Source organism: Periplaneta americana, chromosome 14 (genome assembly GCF_040183065.1).
Source record: "Periplaneta americana isolate PAMFEO1 chromosome 14, P.americana_PAMFEO1_priV1, whole genome shotgun sequence".
In the NCBI taxonomy this organism is placed as follows: Eukaryota; Metazoa; Arthropoda; class Insecta; order Blattodea; family Blattidae; genus Periplaneta; species Periplaneta americana.
The window spans coordinates 143,542,418-143,561,898 of NC_091130.1; the positions used below are offsets into that span (position 1 = coordinate 143,542,418).

The 19,481-nt window shown below is 33.4% G+C and overlaps 1 protein-coding gene across 3 annotated transcripts in view; it reads left to right on the forward strand.

Moving 5' to 3' along the window:
* Nucleotides 1-3,483: 3,483 nt before the first annotated feature.
* Ubc6 (ubiquitin conjugating enzyme 6) overlaps nucleotides 3,484-19,481 on the forward strand; it is a 38,319-nt gene continuing 22,321 nt past the window's right edge. Inside the window, exons 1-3 of one of the 3 annotated variants that reach the window (XM_069846208.1) lie at nucleotides 3,484-3,928; nucleotides 16,074-16,154; nucleotides 18,616-18,820. In XM_069846208.1, the coding sequence (XP_069702309.1) occupies nucleotides 3,885-3,928; nucleotides 16,074-16,154; nucleotides 18,616-18,820 (330 nt within the window). In that variant the 5' untranslated portion in view covers nucleotides 3,484-3,884. Of the gene's footprint in view, nucleotides 3,929-6,710; nucleotides 6,754-16,073; nucleotides 16,155-18,615; nucleotides 18,821-19,481 lie in introns of those variants that run through there. The other 2 variants (XM_069846209.1, XM_069846210.1) reach the window with 2 other exon arrangements.

Below are 19,481 nucleotides of genomic sequence, written 5' to 3' on the forward strand. Positions count from 1 at the left end.
GTAACTAAATCTACGTATTACTCTGTGAAAAGATTTATTAAATCTACGTACTTAGACTTCAACAAACAAAATTTGATAACACAATCACAAGGGAAAAAATGGAACTCTCTGCATCAAAATCCACAGTTAATTCCCGATTTACCACGAAAATCGTCTGTAGCGGCATTTAGATTGGCAACAGGCCATGATTGTTTGGCCAAACACCTGCATAGAATTGGAATATATCAGTCCCCTAACTCCCCATTGTGCAACTCAAACCAAGAAATGGATTCGGAACACCTCAAAATCTGTGCTTCAGTGGCTGGTCATGATAATGTCTTTGAAAAATATTGGAGTGCAAGAGGTCAAATGACTTTATTGTCAAACGCCTGGCATTAGAAAACAACAACAAAGTTTTAGTAACATTTCATGAAATGTTATTGAATGTCATGAATTCACCTACAGAATAGAAGGTATGAGAAATTAGGTACTTCTTTAATTTGGCCTTAAATAATTTTTATGTTTTGAGTTTCATTTTTTATATCAATAGGGAAGCTATTAAAAATTTTTACTGCCATATAACGCACTCCTTTTTGACAGCACGATAGACTTGCCGATGGAGTATGAAAGTCATTTTTTTGACGTGTATTTATGCTATGAACTGTTGAATTAGTTACAAAGTTTTCACGATTCCATACAAGGAAGATTATTAATGAAAAGATATACTGACAAGCCATGGGCATTATTTGTAGTTTTTTTAAAATAGCCCTACACGATTCCCTAGATTTGGTACCTACTATTATTCTAATTACTCTTTTTTGTAATAGAAATATATTGTTACTATCTGTGGAATTTCCCCAGAATATTATTCCAAAACTCATTACCGAGTGGAAGTATGCAAAGTATATTGTTTTTAAGGTATTGATATTTACTATCTTTTGCATAGATCTAATAGCAAAACAAGCTGAATTTAGTTTGGGGGTAATTTCTTTAATATGATTTTTCCAATTTAACACATTATCGATTTTTAAATTGGAAAAATCATATTAAAAATTAGGTGCAAGTACGGGAAGGTTGGTAACCCTAATAATCAATTTTAGAGAGCATCAGAATATAGAGAATAAACTGTAAGCAATGTCATTAATTTGAGGCGATTATTCTTTGAGGTATTTCAAACAAAAAAAAATGTTTAATACAATTTTCCCTGTTTTTGCTTCATTTCCGAAATAAAAATTGTTTTATATGAAGCATTTGAATGGTACAGGGGAAAAACAAAGTTACAATTCTCTTAAAAATTATGTAATTTTCTAATTCAGTTTATTACTGCAAAATTTATTGCTGTTCCTAATGAAAAAGAAAAGGATGACTGTATAGGTGATGATAATTCTCCTTCATCAGTTTTGTTAACAAAAACTCTACACTTTTCCAGTGATATGGGCTACTGAATTAGATAACGTCCTTAGAGATTTTGATCGTTTTTTCTCCTGGACCTTTCATTTCATAACATATTTTTGGAAAGCAATTTGTTTGAATTCCCAATATCCTCGGTCAATTTAAGAGAATAAATGTATTGTGATATTACTAGTTGTTCTGTATGGTTGTGAAACTTGACTCTCACTTGAGAGAGAACAGAGACTAATGATGTTTGAGAATAAGGTGCTCAGGAAAATATTTGGGGCTAAGAGGAATGACGTTACAGGATAATGGAGAAAGTTACATAATGCAAAACTACATGCATTGTATTCTTCACCTGACATAATTAGGAACATTAAATCCAGACGTTTGAGATGGGTAAGGCATGTAGCACATATGGGTGAATTCAGAAAGTGTTAGTTGGGAAGATCTGAGGAAAAAAGACCTTTGGGGAGACCAAGACATAAATAGGAGGATAATATTAAAATGGATTTAAGGAGGTGCGATGTGATGCTATCTGTGGTAGCATCTTGTGTGTGAACAGGCTCACAACCTCCAGTTGCAACTTTTGCCGCACTCGGGTTGCACAGCATGAAAAGTAGCGTGCAGCACGCTACTTTTGGCTTACGTGTGAACACAACACGCAACTTTTGCAGTTGCAGTACAAAAGTTGTGCAGTAAAAGTAGCGACTTGTGACCGTACCTTTTAGCTTATTATTTTAGGATACCTAAAAGATATAGATATTTTAAAATTAATTAAAATCGTAAATATCATTTTTATAAACGTATTTTATCTTAATTATCCTTGCAAACTTATATCACCTTGTATAAATATGTAATGATCCCATTGCATAGGTTTCAAAGTAGACATATATCTACACAATATTATGGTATTCAATAAATTCACTATCAATGACGCCAGATAAATCATTCAGAGACCACCTATTCATAACGGAAATTTTAAGCGCCATATTATTTTCTTTCTTCACCTGATATAATTAGGAACATTAAATCCAGATGTTTGAGATGGGCAGTGTATGTAGCATGTATGGATGAATTCAGAGAGTGTTGGTTGGGAAGATCTGAGGAAAAAAAGACCTTTGGGGATGCCGAGACGTAGATGGGAGGATAATATTAAAATGGATTTGAGGGAGGTGGGATGTGATGCTAGAGACTGGATTAATTTTGCTCAGGATAGGGACCGATGACGGGCTTATGTCAGGGCGGCAATGAAGCTCTGGGTTCCTTGAAAAAAAGTATTATTTTCTTTCTTCTTTTGTATAACGTGAATCACATGATAGTAAATGTAAGTAGCTATAATTTTAGATTTTTTAGACTGTCGTCTTATATGATGCATCAGCGTTTTGATATGAATACGTCTTTGTTCGAGGTGTAATTGACGAGAAAATGTCACATTTCAGTGTAACATGAAGTTCAAGAAGTTCCCGCTAATCTGCACATGCACAAGGTATGCGTGCTGCCATCTGTCAAGTGTTACGTATCTGTTTGCAAGTGAATAAGCGACGAGCGTTATGTAATAAGCAAATAAATTATTTTCTTAATAACTAAAAATTAAATAAAATCGAAGTATTAAACAAAAAGCTGTAATACCTAATGATAAGAATAACTATCGTCTTTGACAAAGAGCGTAAGTACGCGTACTGCCATCTTTCGAATGTTGCGTGTCTACTTGCAAGTAAATAAGCAACGAGCGTTGTGTAATAAAATAATCAATCATATTCTTAATAAGCAGAAATCAAATACAATAGAAATATTAAACAATAAAAACTGTACCTATTCCTAATGTTAAAAGTAACAATAAAATATAAAATAATAAGGCAAAGACGTATTCAAGCAATCGCCAGGATTCTGTGAATCTCCTGACACTTTTTGACAAATGATGTTACCTGGGCTGGAAATGTCTTTTTATTTATATACAAGCTTTCAGAAACAATAGGCAATATCGTTACTTTTCTTCAAGATAGGCCTATCTACAATTTTTTTCTCTCTCTTCTAACATTGAATGCCATTCAAGTTGATTCATGAATCATCTCACCCGCCATCTACATATATCGCATGGAACTGCTCCATATTGTAACCATTTAGTAGCTCTGTAATTCAGCACTGTCATCTTTGTCGTTGTTTCTTCGTCCATTTGTATTGTATTTTCTTTCTGTGTGTCATATACCTAAATAGAAATACATTATTTCGGTGTAGATATAATAATTTTTGATAATTTAACCTGTATAATCAATATAAAATAGATAGTGCACTTGACTAAACAATATTTTGAACACACGTAACCGATAATTTAAAGAACGTACTTTGTATGTAACGTCAGATCCCGAAGTTGGTTTTCTGGAGGAATGGAAAATTGAAGATACAAAGATCTGGGCCTTTGTTCCAGTGATTCCCAGTTTTGTTAATTAAATTTTAAACAATAACATAAGTGAGCCCAAATTCCTTTTGTGGAGTTACACGGTTAATAAAACATGTCCACCCCAGCGAGGAGACGACTTATGCGGGATTTTAAGAGGTGAGTTAATAAATCTGTGAATGACTTGAAACTTTGCCAATGTCTTATTTAGCAGAATTGAAAACCATCAATCTATAAAGAATGGACATTATTTGACTGTAGTTACCAGAGTTCTATGCATTAATGAAAGAATTGATGTATAAAGAAAATTGTCCTATTAATGTATTCAGGTATTAATGTATGTGATAGAGTTGGAGACCTTGTGAAAATGGGTACGGAAGGTCAGTATCTTCGTTTTAGGAGCCTTATTAGTCATATAATAGACATGTCATCATTTGTTAGTGCTTATTCAATTTAATTTAATTTGTTGTAAAATAATTTTCCGTAAGATAGTGATTGCTTCCTGTGACGTTTTCCAATTCAACCTTGTAACTTAAATTGTACAAACTTGGAATTCACGAATTAAAGCCAAGTTTACCTAATTATTGTGTTAATTGATACGGATCTTTACTATTCAAGAAATTGTTTGGCTGTAGGATATTTTGATGCATTGTGTAGATTTGATAGAATTTTGAAGGAAAGACAACGGAAAAGGATAAATAGAAGTATGAAACTTTACAAGCTGACTATAAAGGCCAATGCAAAGAATGCATTTCATTTGAAATTTTCATCATAAATAAACTATGACGAAATTGTTTCTGCAGGTAAATAATATTACTGCTCATTTCTAAATAATCTACTTGATTAATTTAATTACTAAACCCTTCAATTGAGGCATGCCACACTTTGCAATGGTAGGTCTGACTATAAACTTGCACAATCAAATTCTAGTTTGTAAAATGTTTTAATAAATTTCTCGTTAACTTACAGATTATCAATATTAATTGTATGTTATTAAAAAGAGTGTGAGGAGATACCTGAAACAATGCTATTTAAATAGGGTACATTTAAACTTACTTGAGAATTACCAAATAAATGATGGTACTGGTATAAAGTTAATGAAAATAATGAAGTGGAACTAGTCTACAGATTTGTTATAAATTTTTACGTTAACAAAATTCGGTAATTCATGTGAATAATAGTGAAACTAATACAAATCAACCTTAATTAATGCTGTGTTTTAAAGAAGGAAGCACTGGAAATGTGTCATTTTCAACACGTGGTTCTAGATTAGTGTAGGTGACACTAATAGGGCAAATTCCTAGTCATATCAAAATATCAGCATGAATTATTAGAAGTGGAAATAAAAAGTGGTAATTAAAGAGTTTTTATTTTCGGAATATTAATTTTTATAATTATATTATCTGTTTAAGATTGAGCATAAGTAGATAAATATTGTACATGTGTTTCTTAATATTCATAATAATTTGTGCTACTGTATTGTCTGATAACACGGATCAGTATATAAATTTCAGTCTAATATGTTTTGTGACTACAATAAAGGAATAAACAGGCATCAAGCATCTTAAGTGTAGTGGGTATATTTAGGCTTGATGGAATTTCACTAATTCGGTAATCTCGAACTTTCGAATATTTTAACTATGCATTTGAGGGTTTTCATAGTTCTAGCCGAGTTTTATGCTAAGGTCATACTGTACTTTGCTTTTTTTCTACCTGACTTATAAACAAAGGCAGGACATCCGCTGTGTTTGCTCAATTAAAAATTGCCTTCTACCACAATAATACAAAACATAAAATGGTAAATCTTTACCTAAGATATTTCTATAGTTGTAATAGTTTGAAGTAATATCGTGTTATTTAGGGTATACATACCGTAGTTTTAGTGCGTGAAGTTAAGGACTACTTAAGATTTGACATGGTGTAGAACATATCAGATATTTAATTGCGGTAACCTTGATCTCGCAGTTGTATGTTAAGATCAGCAGAAAAACAGAGTGAAAAATATTTAAAAAATAATGGACATTTTAGTCAATGTGTTTGATCCATAACATTCATAACCATGCAACTAGCTTACAAGTGATCTTTCGAATCTCCCGTCATCCTTTCGTATAATATGACAGTTGGAATTGGCATACATGTAAGGTTAATCCGTGCTTTGTATATTGTGTTCCCTTTCTTTATATGACGAATGAAAACTAGAAGTAGGTCATGGTTCTTACACATTTAAAACCGCAACTTAAAGAGTTTTCATTCCTTTTGTAATGTGCACACTATTTGTTAGCCGTAAGTAATTTCATAAATATATAACAGTCTTAAAGCTGTTCAGTGTTAAATTTCGTGTAATAAAATTAACTTAGTTTTTGTGTATATAAACATAGAATGTAAGAAGGAGTCATTTTGATTGTTTCTATATGCGTAGAATACAAGGAAATGAGGTTAGTTTGGCTCTGAGCATTTCGGTCCCAGTAAGTCCATCTCCTTTCACGTCAAAGGGTGAAATTAATTAAGCAACCCTTAAACTGTAGTCAGAAACTGACTCGTAATCTCTTTGTTCAAATCAGAATTATAGTAATTGTGAATATTATTAATACATTTATCGCTCACAATAACGTGTTCAAATTTATTAATTTTTTTACATTTTTTTTAATTTATGGCCTCATTTGTCATTGCGTAGGTATACAGTCGCGGCAATGAATTTGGAGAATGTAAACACCCACGCAAGTCACATGCCCCTTACCTCCCCGTGTGGTTGGCCTGCAGGAGGAGGGAACATGCATGTTTGGGTTTACTTGATTATACGATATCGTTATTGTTTTTATGAGAATTTATGTTGGCCAGATTGGAGAATGGAGTGATGTGATATTATGACGTCACTTGATGACGTAAGTTTTTGGATGGTAGTGGTAAGGTTGGTGGATTTTTTTTTTTCGTGGTTGGTATTCATGAGGTTTGAATGGCGTACCGGTTAAGGATGTGTTTGGATGGTGAGTAGATGATTTTATTTATTGTTCAATTCCTGAAATGGTGTTTCTAAATATTTGTATTATTTGTTTTATTTGTGAGAGTTTTTGAGTTTGGTTAACTGTTGTGGAATGGAGTCTGTTGCTGAGGGGTTTGATTTCTAATGAGTACATCTGTCCCAAATGTCATAGGGGAATGGTTGAGCGTTGTGTTTCTGAGCGCCGAACCAAGGACCGTTTTATGTAGTACTGTCGAAAGAATAATGTTTGGCGGTCCACAAGTAAGCTGTCTCTTTTGAATATAATGTGTTTGACTTTTATATGGGCATGGAAGCAACGGATAGATTTTGTAGTGAATGAATTTTGTGTGAATGCGAAAACTGTGATTAGTTTTGTATGTCCGTGATAATGAGGATGTGTGAGTTTTGTTTTATTTAGGAGTCATTTTTAGTTTGTTTTTGTTCTAATTATTTTTTGTTTTCAACCATATTATTTTGAAGAGATTATTTTTTATTTCGCTAGGGAGAGCGTTTTATTTTTTATTTTTTTTTTATAATGATGAGTTTTTGTAGAAATATGTTTTTATAATTTTGTTGGTTTTGTATATATGGGTGTGTGTGTGTATCTGTTCGTTGTTTTTTTATGTTTTTTTTTGGGGTTGACATTTGTGAGAGCACTGCGGTAGGAAGGTTTTTTTTGGAAATGGGTTGAAGGTTAGTTTATTTAAATTCGAATATTTTATTATATTGTTGTGTTGTATTTGTATTCTTTTTCTTAAAGCTGTGGTGTGTGAGAAGGTTAGTGGGCTCTTTGAGGTTATATTTTATTGTTATGAGATGTTCCAGTATGTGATACAGTGAATTGTTTTGGTGGTATCGTATTTTGGATAAGAGCGGTTGGGTTATATTCCAGAATGGGATATCGTGTATTATTTTGGTGATATCGTATTTTGGATAAGAGTGGTTGGGTTATATTCCATAATGGGATATCGTGAATTGTTTTGTCGATATCGCATTTTGGATAATAGCGGATGGGTTATATTGTAGAATGGGATATCGTTAATTTTTTTTTATTTTTTTTAGATAGTTTTATTGATTTGCTGATATCGTATTTTGGATAAGAGCTCTGGGCTCTGTTGCAATATGGGATATCGTGAATTGTTTTGGTGATATCGTATTTTGGATAAGAGCGGTTGGGTTATATTGTAGAATGCGATATCGTCAATTTGTTTTTTAAATTCTTTTAGATAGTTTTATTTATTTATTGTTTTGGTTTACGTCGGCCATATTGTGACGTTACTGCGTTGTGACGTCATAGTTTGTGCAACTTGAAAATTAAGCGATATCGTATACTACATGAATCCCGCATGTTTTACGTTCTCCAACTATCCCTTGCTGCGACTGTACAGAATTGCCTGTTTAAACTGAATTGTAATTATTGGTGGTGGATTGAAATGAAGATTTTTCAATGTATCAGTTTTTTGTTACTGAAGATGTAATTACATTAGGTTTAGAAATTTTGGCAGTGTATCATGATAAGTCTGTTAGCTACAGTTACAAAATAAGTATGGGGGTCATCATTGTAGATCTTTTAAAAATATCGCAGATGTATTGTGTCCGAATTTTCTGTGTCCTGAGATTGTCCTCAAATATAAAATATGACGTCGGAATATATAATTTATTTCTTTCACGTGTTAAAACTAGGTTACCTTGTTAGTGTTAAAAATCGTGTAATCAAGATGTATAAAATGTGCGTTAAGAAATATTTTTTGAAGCATTACGGGAATTTATTTTTTAACAATCTGATTTCGGCTTTTGTTTGCATGATCTGCAGACAAGTCACGATCGCAATATCTTGCTAAAAAAAAAGTATCCATAATGTTGTCTAAAGAAAAACTTTCCATCAGTTTTTCAGCATCTTACAATGACTTTTGATAAGACAGTTACTTGAATAGATTGTAATAAGGAAATTAAATGATTTACACAATATGCAACTAAAATGCGCAGAAAAGATGGTTATTCTCTTGCCAGTTTAACTATGTTCTCTTGTACAAAAAACACATGACAGTCTAAATAAAGAGAATTGATGTAGATTGAAATAATTCACAAAGAATAAGTGTGATGACTTTATTGACTCTGATACAATAGTAAGGATTGGCTCTATGACAGAAATATGAAAATATCTTGCTAAAAAAAAAGTATCCATAATGTTGTCTAAAGAAAAACTTTCCATCAGTTTTTCAGCATTTTACAATGACTTTTGATACGACAATTACGTGAATAGGTCGAAATAATGAAATTACATGATATACATAATATGCAACTAAAATGTGCAGAAAAGATTATTATTCTCTTGCCAGTTTAACTATGTTCTCTTGTAAAAAAAAACACATGACAGTCGAAGTAAAGAGAATTGATGTAGATTGAAATAATTCACAAATAACGAGTAAAGAATAAGTGTGATGACTTTATTGACTCTGATACAATAGTAAGGATTGGCTCTATGGTAGAAATATGAAACAGTGGTGCTGAAAACTTTCTTATTCTACAACTGTGCTATAACTTTGTGCATTTCTAATCTATACTTCATATTTCCTTTTTATTAATGACGTTATTCTTTTTATTTTATTTTATGACTGGTGCCTTGTTTTTAAATTACAATGAATTAATGTTATATTATATGCCTTGTCGTTTTATATTATGTGTAGCTGTGTTGTTCACAAAAATCAGGTATGTCTACTTGCTTCATACCCGGTTTTTAAAATGGTTTATTATATTTTCAGAAAAGTATGCCTGTTTTAGGCAATTGTCAGAATAACTGTCTTTTTTCGTTACAAAGTATCAGTGATACATTTGGCGTTTCTTTTTGGTGCAGATAATCATACCTTCTTAAAAGATCTTTGACTTTATTATATAATTTGAAATGTTTAATAGCCTATTGCAAGAAAAGAAAATACCATAGAAATGAAATGATTAAAAGCATTTGATCTACCACACATTTTAAAAATTTGTCAATGTTTAGTTGTGCTGTCATTAAGGTAAAACATTAGAAGAGAACTTTAAGAGTGACAATATGTGGAAAGAATTTTATTGTTATTAAATTATTAAACTATTATTATTATTATTATTATTATTATTATTATTATATCCTAAAAATATTTCATTCTCACTATTCAGGTAGGCTATAATTGAAGCAGAACAAATTAGGCCTAATAAATTCCACAAAAACAGGTCATGTACAAATAGATTCTTACCCTCGCGTGTTTATTAAAAATCGCAGAAAATGTAATATAGGCCTAGATGCACACATTGCTTTTGTGGACTATAGAATAACTTTTGATTGAATATAAATAATTTAATTCTGTTGGGGAAGGGAGGAAACTGTTCAATTGCAGAGTTTATTTCGTTCTTCAGATCTTTGGTTGTGTTTGTGAGTGGACAACTTGGCTGCAACTTGAAAGAAATGATCAGAGGTTGCCATATGGGGAATCATAGACACAACATTTCGTCAAGCTTTTCTTTCTTAGAAAAGTCTTCCAATAATTGCATTGAAAAATTGGAGTACGGAAATTGGCATTATTCACTTCCACTTTTAAGTATATTAAAATATAATTTGTTTCTGTGGCCAGTTCACATCTCACCAACATTTGTTTATCACACGGTGCAAAGGACATCAGTCTGTGTTTGATAGAAACAGAGGAAAAAATATTTTATATATTCATATTTGCACGCGAAGATACTGTTAACAGCTCTACCCAGTACCCTTAATCTGGTTGATTGAGTTGTACAATGAAAGGCAATAATCCACTTCTTCACAGTTTTGAAATAATTACGCAAGTGAAAGAAATCATTGCATCATTTGTAGTTTTGTAATCCATACTCCACCTTTTTCTGGTTATAGCTTGGTTTCTATGATTGCATTTAGATTTTCCGGTGAGCAGATAGTCCTACATGTATTCTGAATATTTATATAGAAACACAAAACCAGGTTTTACCTGCGAGACATAGTCCTTTTCAAAGTCTGTAGTGATTAATTAATATTTTATCCATTCACAATAAACTCTCTTCTTGTGGTCTGTAAATTTCAAGACATTTTGTATGCACGTAAATTGGATTGTTTCTTTGCTACATGTGTGCTGTAAAGCAGATGTTATACCAGTTCTCTTATTGACTTGAAAGGAGTCCTTCAGCATTTTATCCGAAGGCAAATGTCAGGTAATCTATGGCAAATCCTCGGCTTCATCTCGCCAAATACCAACTCGCTATCACCAATTTCATCGACGCTAAATAACCTCGCAGTTGATACAGCGTCGTTAAATAACCAAGTAAAAAAAATCCGAAAGTTAAAAAAATATCTTCTGTTAAAACAGGAGGATGCTTCTTACATGGAACTTGCTGTAAGAAACTTGTTAAGTTATTAAGTCACAGACAGTAATGCAATGGGGTACAGTTAAACTTATATCCATATTCGCGCCACTAGGTGTTACAGACTAGAGTTGGGCAACACGATTCTTTTTCAGAAGTCGATTCCAATGATTCAGTCACACATTACGAATCGATTCTAACGATTCTTCTCAGTCTGCGATTCCAACTATTCTTTTGAATCATCAACAAGTTCACGATTCTTCCCAGTCTGCTCGTCGCAAGACACTTTCCTTTGCAAAGCACGCGTAGAACAAAAACGTTCTACATCTCTCGCATAGATGGCATAAGAGGCGAGACATTGGATTGTCTCTTTCTCATTGGCTGGAACCATTCAGTATGACCTCCATTAGTCTACAAAATTACCCAAGATAATGTCTCTAAATTATAATTTATCAACTGAACCTTATTATGAAGTACATTTTTTGCATTACATCTCTATTTAACTATGCAAATTTCAGGTTTGTGTTAATTATTCTCCATACTTAACAAATGCAGTACATATTTTGATTTCACTCTCGCTCAGGAGCATTCGACATGGTTCGGAAATGTCCGTTGACAGGTTACATCAAACAACTAATAGAATCATGGGTTACGATACCATGCCGATTCCTTACTATTCTTTTGAACAATGATTCGTTACAATTCTTTCGAACAACGAATCGATTCTTACGATTCTTTATTATTAGTCGTTTGAATGAACGACTCGTTCACGAATCGACCCAGTTCTATTACAGACCATAACATTGCAGTCCTGGTTGTGCATTGCAATAGATAGTAGATAATGTGTGGGAACTAAATGCTCGTTTTCATTTATTGTATTCCATAGCTCTTACATTATTAGCATTGAAGCTTTAAGATGTGGAACAAGTCAAAATTTTACAAGATTACAATTTTTGGTGAGATGGTGGGTGAGGTCGGGGATTCACCATAGATTACCTAGCATTTGCCTTATGGTTGGGGAAAACTGCAGAATAAACCCAACCAGGTAATCATACCAAACTGAAATCTAACCCAAGGCCAAGCGCAGCTCCAGATAGACTAACGAGTCTACCAACTAAGCTACATTGGTGGCTGTACAAAAAATATTCAGTACATAGCAAGCAGATGATTCAGTTTACAAACCTAAACAATTATTCATCAGTTTAGCTATAAAAATATATTACATAGCAAGTAAATTAATTAAAATTAAAAGCATCAATAATTCAGTGAGTTGAGATATACAAAAATAGATGATATATGTCGTATAGATTATACAATTCATCAGTTAAGCTATACAAAAATATACAATACATAGTAAACAGATTAATTCAGTTTACAAGCATAAACAGTTTTTCTAAAAATTTGGTTAATTTTCTTTAAACCTTTTCTTTAAGATAATTAGACAGTGCATTGAAGATTCTAATAAGTGAATAGCGACTCCTTTTTTTATAACAGCGTAGACTAACAGAAGGTAGATGGAGATCTGATTTGTGTCTCTTATTAAAATTATGAATGTCTTGATTGGTACTAAATGTTTTTTTTTTTTAATCCAATGCCACCAGGTTGTCTTTCGACATTTCTGGTCTTCTCTCCTGGACGTGGCTTAGTTGTAACTCACTTCTGAGGTTGGGGCGCCTGGAAGGCGGAGTTACGTTACCCCGATGGTGTGATAGGATGATTATGATAATGTGGTGCCAGGAGAGGTCTTAAATCTAAACTTAACCTAAATTCCAGACCATGGACGAACACAGGAATAATCCCCTTTAAGGAAAAATTCCTGTGCTCTAACCGGGAATCGAACCCGAGACCTCATGAACTATAGCCAGAAGCTCTGACCACTAGACCATGAGGCTGGTACTAAATGTATCTTGGTTTTTAATATAAAACATCCTTAGGGAAAAGAATCTACTCACAATTCTAAATTTTGGAAAAATCTTTTTACATGATGTCCTTCTATGTACATCAGCCATTATTCTTATAACTTTCTTTTGTAAAACAAAAATGTGTTTAGCTTCAGATAAGTTGCCCCAGAAAATTAATCCATATTTCATTATATAATGAAAGTACGGTATGCAAAATATATTTTAAGTATGTTTATAGCCTATGGTCAATAAAAGAGAAGGATCTTAATTCATAATGGGCAGAGTTCAATTTAGAAGTAATTCATTCTATGTGTGTTTTTCACTTCAAATGATTATTCAATTCTAAACCAAGAAACTTTGTTCTTATAGATTCTTTGAGAAGAGTTCCATTTAATCTAATATTGTAAGAAAACTGAGTACTATTATGTGTACTCAATTTTTCTACACTGGTTTTATCAACATCAAGTGCATAACTGTTCTGTGTGATCTGAAATATAGTGAGAAAATGCTTTAAATATCTTTAAAAAAAATTAACAAGTTTTGTCCTAACTTAGTACCTATTTGAGATCTTTGATGTACCAACTAATGGGGCATTGCAAGAGCTGGTCTTAAGTTTAGACTTTGCTTGTTTGAAAGAAGTGATCACCTTGCATGTAAAATAAGGAATGCCATTCATTGAACATCAGCTTTTTGGTATCATGGTGGACAGTCCAAAGAGGAATTATAAGGGTAAACTTTAAAACTGGTTAAATATTTAGGACTGTTTAACCCTGTACCCTTGAATACATATGTCCAGTTTTTTATTACCCGATTGTATAAGACTTGTGGTGAGATATATGGGGCTGTGAATATCACCTTTGCAGTAGGTATTGTTAGGAGATTTTCACACTCTTTTTACTTTCGGTATCAGAGGACACTGGAAGTTAGTAGACAGTGCCATCTGCAACTAAAAATGACTATAGAAGAGGAAGACACAATGGACCCAGTGGAATTGAAATGCATCTAGATATACTTTATTCTATTTTATTCAATTCTATGAACCAAACTGTACGGAAAATATGAAGAAATGAAATGAAGTTACCGTATATAAGGAGATTGATTTTGTGACATAAAATGACATGTAATAAGGACCAATGGCGAAGCTCTTAAAAGGTTTTAGAGGCCTAGCCTACCCAAAAAATTTTAGTTATTATTCCTAGTAACAGTGGGCTTATAAGTTCGTAATAATGATGCATCGTAACACTTGGTTGCACTCCAATTCTTCTATATATTAAGTTCACTGTTGGCAGTCATTCCAGTATGGAGAGAGCAGTGCGAGCAGTGAGGCTTACGGCACAAGCCTCTGAAGGCATGGCTATGACCTTAACTCGCAAGCTTGAGGGGAGACCGGGGAGAGGGTATTAATTCGCTACATCTCCATACGGGACGAGGCTAGCTTTCCATCGCAATGTTACGTCGTGCTATATTGGTGTTCTCTGAAAGTGCTGCGTTATTGAGTTTAGTTTAATCAAAAGTGTATGCATGTGTATGTGCTAACATATTAATTTTGTGTAAAATGGTTCATACTGAGAGAACATTGAAGTCATTATTTGTAGAATTAAAAGAGAAACTGTTTTCGAGTTGGACGTATGAAACAAAATGTGCTTACAAAGACAGATCGGCACCACATTTACATATTAAAATAGCGGATGAGGAAGACGTAGAAATTGTCAATTTTCAGGGTTGTTGTTGTTTTCTAATGCCAGGCATTTGACAATCAAGTCATTTGAACCTCTTGCACTCCAATATTTTTCAAAGATATTATCATTGTCAGCCACTGAAGGACAGATTTTGAGGTGTTCTGAATCCATTTCTTGGTTTGAGTTGCACAATGGGCAGTTAGGGGACTGATATATTCCAATTCTTTGTAGGTGCTTGGTCAAACTGTTATGGCCTGTTGCCAATCTAAATGCAGCTACAGACGATTTTCGTGGTAAATCGGGAATTAACTGTGGAATATGATGCAGAGAGTTCCATTTTTTCCCTTGTGATTGTGTTATCAAATTTTGTTTGTTGAAGTCTAAGTATGTAGATTTAATAAATATTTTCACAGAGTAATACGTAGATTTAATAACAGGTCTGTAAGTAGCAGTGCTGCCCTTCTTTGCTAAAGCATCCGCATTCTCGTTTCCCAGGATTCCACAATGGGATGGTATCCATTGGAATTCAATTCTTTTATTGAGTGATATTAATTGAGAGAGCATTTTAGTTATTTCTGCTGTTTGAGATGAAGGTGTGTTTAGAGACTATTGATAGAATAGCTGCTTTGGAGTCTGACAATATAACTGCATTCTTAAATTTATGGATGTGGCATAGAAGATTCCTGAGACTTCCACTTATTGCAATGATTTCTCCATCAAAACTTGTTGTTTCAAGGTATAATAAATATTCTTGACTAACAGGGTGCTCTGAGAAAAATAAATTATATTATTTTACCTTTATTCTGTTTGGGGGTGAAAATGAGTGGTCATCATTTTCTTGTGGGGTCTGTGTCACAAAAAATTTGATAGAAAAACCGATAAAAATCTGATGTGTGAAAGATAGAAGGTAAACAGATTTTTTCAGCCTACCCAGTATTTTCACCTTAGCTTCACCACTGATGAGGACGAATCAATTGAGATTTGTAAAGAAACTATTTTAATATTTGAAAGAAAACGAAAATGCAAAAGATTGTTGGAAAACCTAGAGAAACAAATACCGTGGAATATCATTAGTACGTGCCTCATTACTGCGTTTTCCTTTATAGAGCATCAATTTATGGAAGTTCCAGTCCCAATTCCACTAAAGACTTGCTAAATCTTAGTACATATTCCTTTTTTTGATGTTTAAAGTTCTTTGGTATCTAGAAAAAGAGTTACCGGTAATGAGATTCCATTGTGATCAGAAAATGGAGGCAAAAGAATAACGAAAGAGGGAAATGTCTGCCGTCATAATGAAGGTCAGATTGTTAAGGGCCTTGTAAAAATAGTAGTGCTCTTCACACTTCACTCAGTCTGTGGCTGAGTTCAGCTTGGTTTTAACTCATTGTTCTCTTTTCTAGGCTACAAGAAGACCCACCGACAGGAGTAAGTGGTGCCCCTACAGATAACAATATAATGATATGGAATGCTGTGATATTTGGGTATGTAATCTCCATAAATTTACTGTATGCAGACCTAAATTTATTCAAAGTGTGTCATGAATGCGATACTAAAGAATCATACACATATTGTAAATTCTGTTGTTTCCAGAAGCTGTAAGTAATGCATTAAGAGTGACTGGGCATAGCCTAATTACTTTTAATTTGTGTTTGTATTAAAATACCTATCAATTAAGTGTTCGCGTAGGCTTCTGCGGCTGGTGTAAATGGTGTGTGGATAAGCTTCAGGGCTTCTACTGCGTTGTCTTGGTGTTATTGGCTGGCGTTTCGACCGCTGTGTTGTGGCCATCTTCAGAGCAGTTGTTGGATAAGGAAATAGTCTGCCAGCTATTATATATAGGCCTATATAGTAGTCTCGATGGGGGGCGTACTTGCTGTGATAGGTCATAGGTTCTCCTTCTGGCATCTGATTGGACAACGTAGGACCAATCAGACGCCAGAAGGAGAACCTATGACCTATCACAGCAAGTACTCCCCCCATCGAGACTACTATATATATAATAGCTGGCAGACTATTTCCTTATCCAACAACTGCTCTGAAGATGGCCACAACACAGCAGTCGAAACGTCAGCCAATAACACCAAGACAACGCGGTAGAAGCCCTGAAGTTATCCACACACCACCTATCAATTAAGTTTATTAGAATTTTATTTTGTTGATTTGTTTCTAGTATGCCACATAATTGTGAACATAATATTAAGGTACTGTATTACTGGATCAGTATGATAGGTGACAGTTCAAATGAAAAGAAATTGCCACATTATTTCCATGTGCCTCACATGTGTTCTAGGAATAGTAATGATCGGAAAATCGCAGTTAAGCTTTGAGCGCTAAGCATTTCAAACTTTCAATTGCTTCTCCTGCAAAATGTACGAGTATTCCAAATGACATCCATCATTCTTGCAATGGACGCTTCAATTGTCATTAACTTACAGAAATATTTCTACTGGAACTGAACTTAACAAATTTCAAGTGTGAAATAAGTTCTTCTTCTTCTTCTTCTTCTTCTTCTTGCTCTACAACTCTCAGATGAAAGTTTAGGCCTTCTCAACAACTTTCTTCCATTCCTTACGGCTTCCAACTATCTTTGTCCAGTTTTCCACCTTCATCAATTTCAAATCATTCAGGATATCATCCTCCCATCAATTTTTTGGTCTACCCTGCTTTCTGCTAACTATTGGTTTCCATTTGTATATTTGTTTGACCAGTCTATTATTCTTCATTCTATTTATATGACCAAACCATCCTAATCTTAGCGATTTTATATGATTTATTATGTTCCTATTCTTTATCAGCTCATTCAGTTCACTGTTATATTTAATTCTCCATGTACCATCATTCATTTTAGTTGAACCAAAAATTGTCCTTAGTATTGCTCTTTCAAAAATTAGCAGTCTATGTTTTATGGAGTTTTTAAGGACCCATATTTGGCTGGCATAAGTTACTACAGGTCTTATTGTAGTACAGTATAGCTTAAATTCGGACTGTTTAGATATCAATTTACTTCTAAATAACTGCAGGTTGGCATGGTATGCTTTGTTTCCCATTACAATTCTTTCTCTTATTTCTTCCTCAATGGTGGTGGTGTTGTGAAATAAGTTAGTTGAATAAAATTACTCTGAGTCCTGTTAACACTGCTTATTGAATAGAAAATAGTAATATGCATTACAAGAGTGGTATGTTGAAGTTTTCATGTTCGAGGAAAAGTTTGAAAAAGCGAAACGTAGTTGAGCTTTTTTAATTTCCGAGAATTGAAAGAAAACATACCGCTCGTGTATCGTACATTATTTTGTGCAAAGATCGTTTATTACATACCTGAAAGAGGAATTTCTAATTAATTGCAATGAAATCTCCATCTTGGTTTCTGTTCAATGACGGGAAATTTGCAAAACAAAAATATCTATCTTCAACATTGTTGCTTTAAAATGTTTTCTGAGTTTACTATACTCCAGCAGGCTGTGATATACGTTTGTCTTTTTTTTCCCCCAGTCTATGATGAGTCTGGAATCTTGTTGATTTTTTCACGGCTTCCTTAATGTTACTTGCATCACGAATGCAGTAACTTTAGTGGAGTTGTAGAGTTTACTCAATTTTTGCAAATATTTAAAAACAATAATTAACAGTGCAATTTAGGTGAAATTGCAGTGGTAAGTTTCCAATTTATAATTATTACTATATTGAACGTCTCTAAAAATAATATGTTAAAAACCTAAAGCAGTAAAATCAATATGTCACTTAAGCGGTAAGAAGAGGGAAATTGTTATGTGTGTTAGGTTGAGAATACTGAATGTGCAATTTTGGTTTTGTGCTGAAACCAAGCAAATACGCACGATCTCGCACAAAATGTTTTGCTTATATTATGCAATGTAATTTAATACATTTATCTTCCTTGTGTACTTTGAATATTTACAGAATTATTAAAAGAAAATAATTTAATTTCAGACCTCATGACACACCATTTGAAGATGGTACCTTCAAACTGACAATAGAATTTACAGAAGAATATCCAAACAAGCCTCCTACAGTGAGATTCGTTTCAAAAATGTTCCATCCGAATGTGTATGCAGATGGTGGAATATGCTTAGATATCCTGCAGAATAGATGGAGTCCTACGTACGATGTTTCAGCTATTTTGACTTCTATACAGGTATGTATCATTGAAACATTCAAGTAAATTATTGAAAGGTTCTGATCTAGGAATACTTAAGTTGGAACTAATTTTCGTACCTCGTGTTTTTGTACACTTGTTGCAATTATGATCTGATTTAGAAACCTCGAGAATCTCGATTAATAGGGTTGGTAATTTGATATACAGGTTGATTCAGTAAAAGCATGCAAAAATTAAATGAGAAATATGGGATACTCTACAGAATATTTTGAGATAGCGAACTTGTGATCTTGCGAAGCAGATTAAAGGAGATATGATCACAGTCTAGTATATACAGTCACGAAGCTTAATACTTACTAAATATGCAAACATAGACAGTTGAAATATGCATCCATAGATAGTTGCTCACTACCAGGATTGCTACTATTGCCTCATCACAGACTCTTTCCCTAGCAGACCATAAAATGTATTGTACTTTCGATATCGTGTTCTTTTGAAAAAATTAACACCTTCCTTCCACTATTGAAATATGAAATACATAAGGTTTATATATTATTTTCATAAAATATATATTATATTCTATAAACTCACCTTCCTGGATCTTTCGGAAGAAGGACAACTCTAACCTATTTTTCTTACAATTTATAGTACTACAAACGTCTCCTTGTCCCGTATTATTATTCAAATTATTGTATTTTAG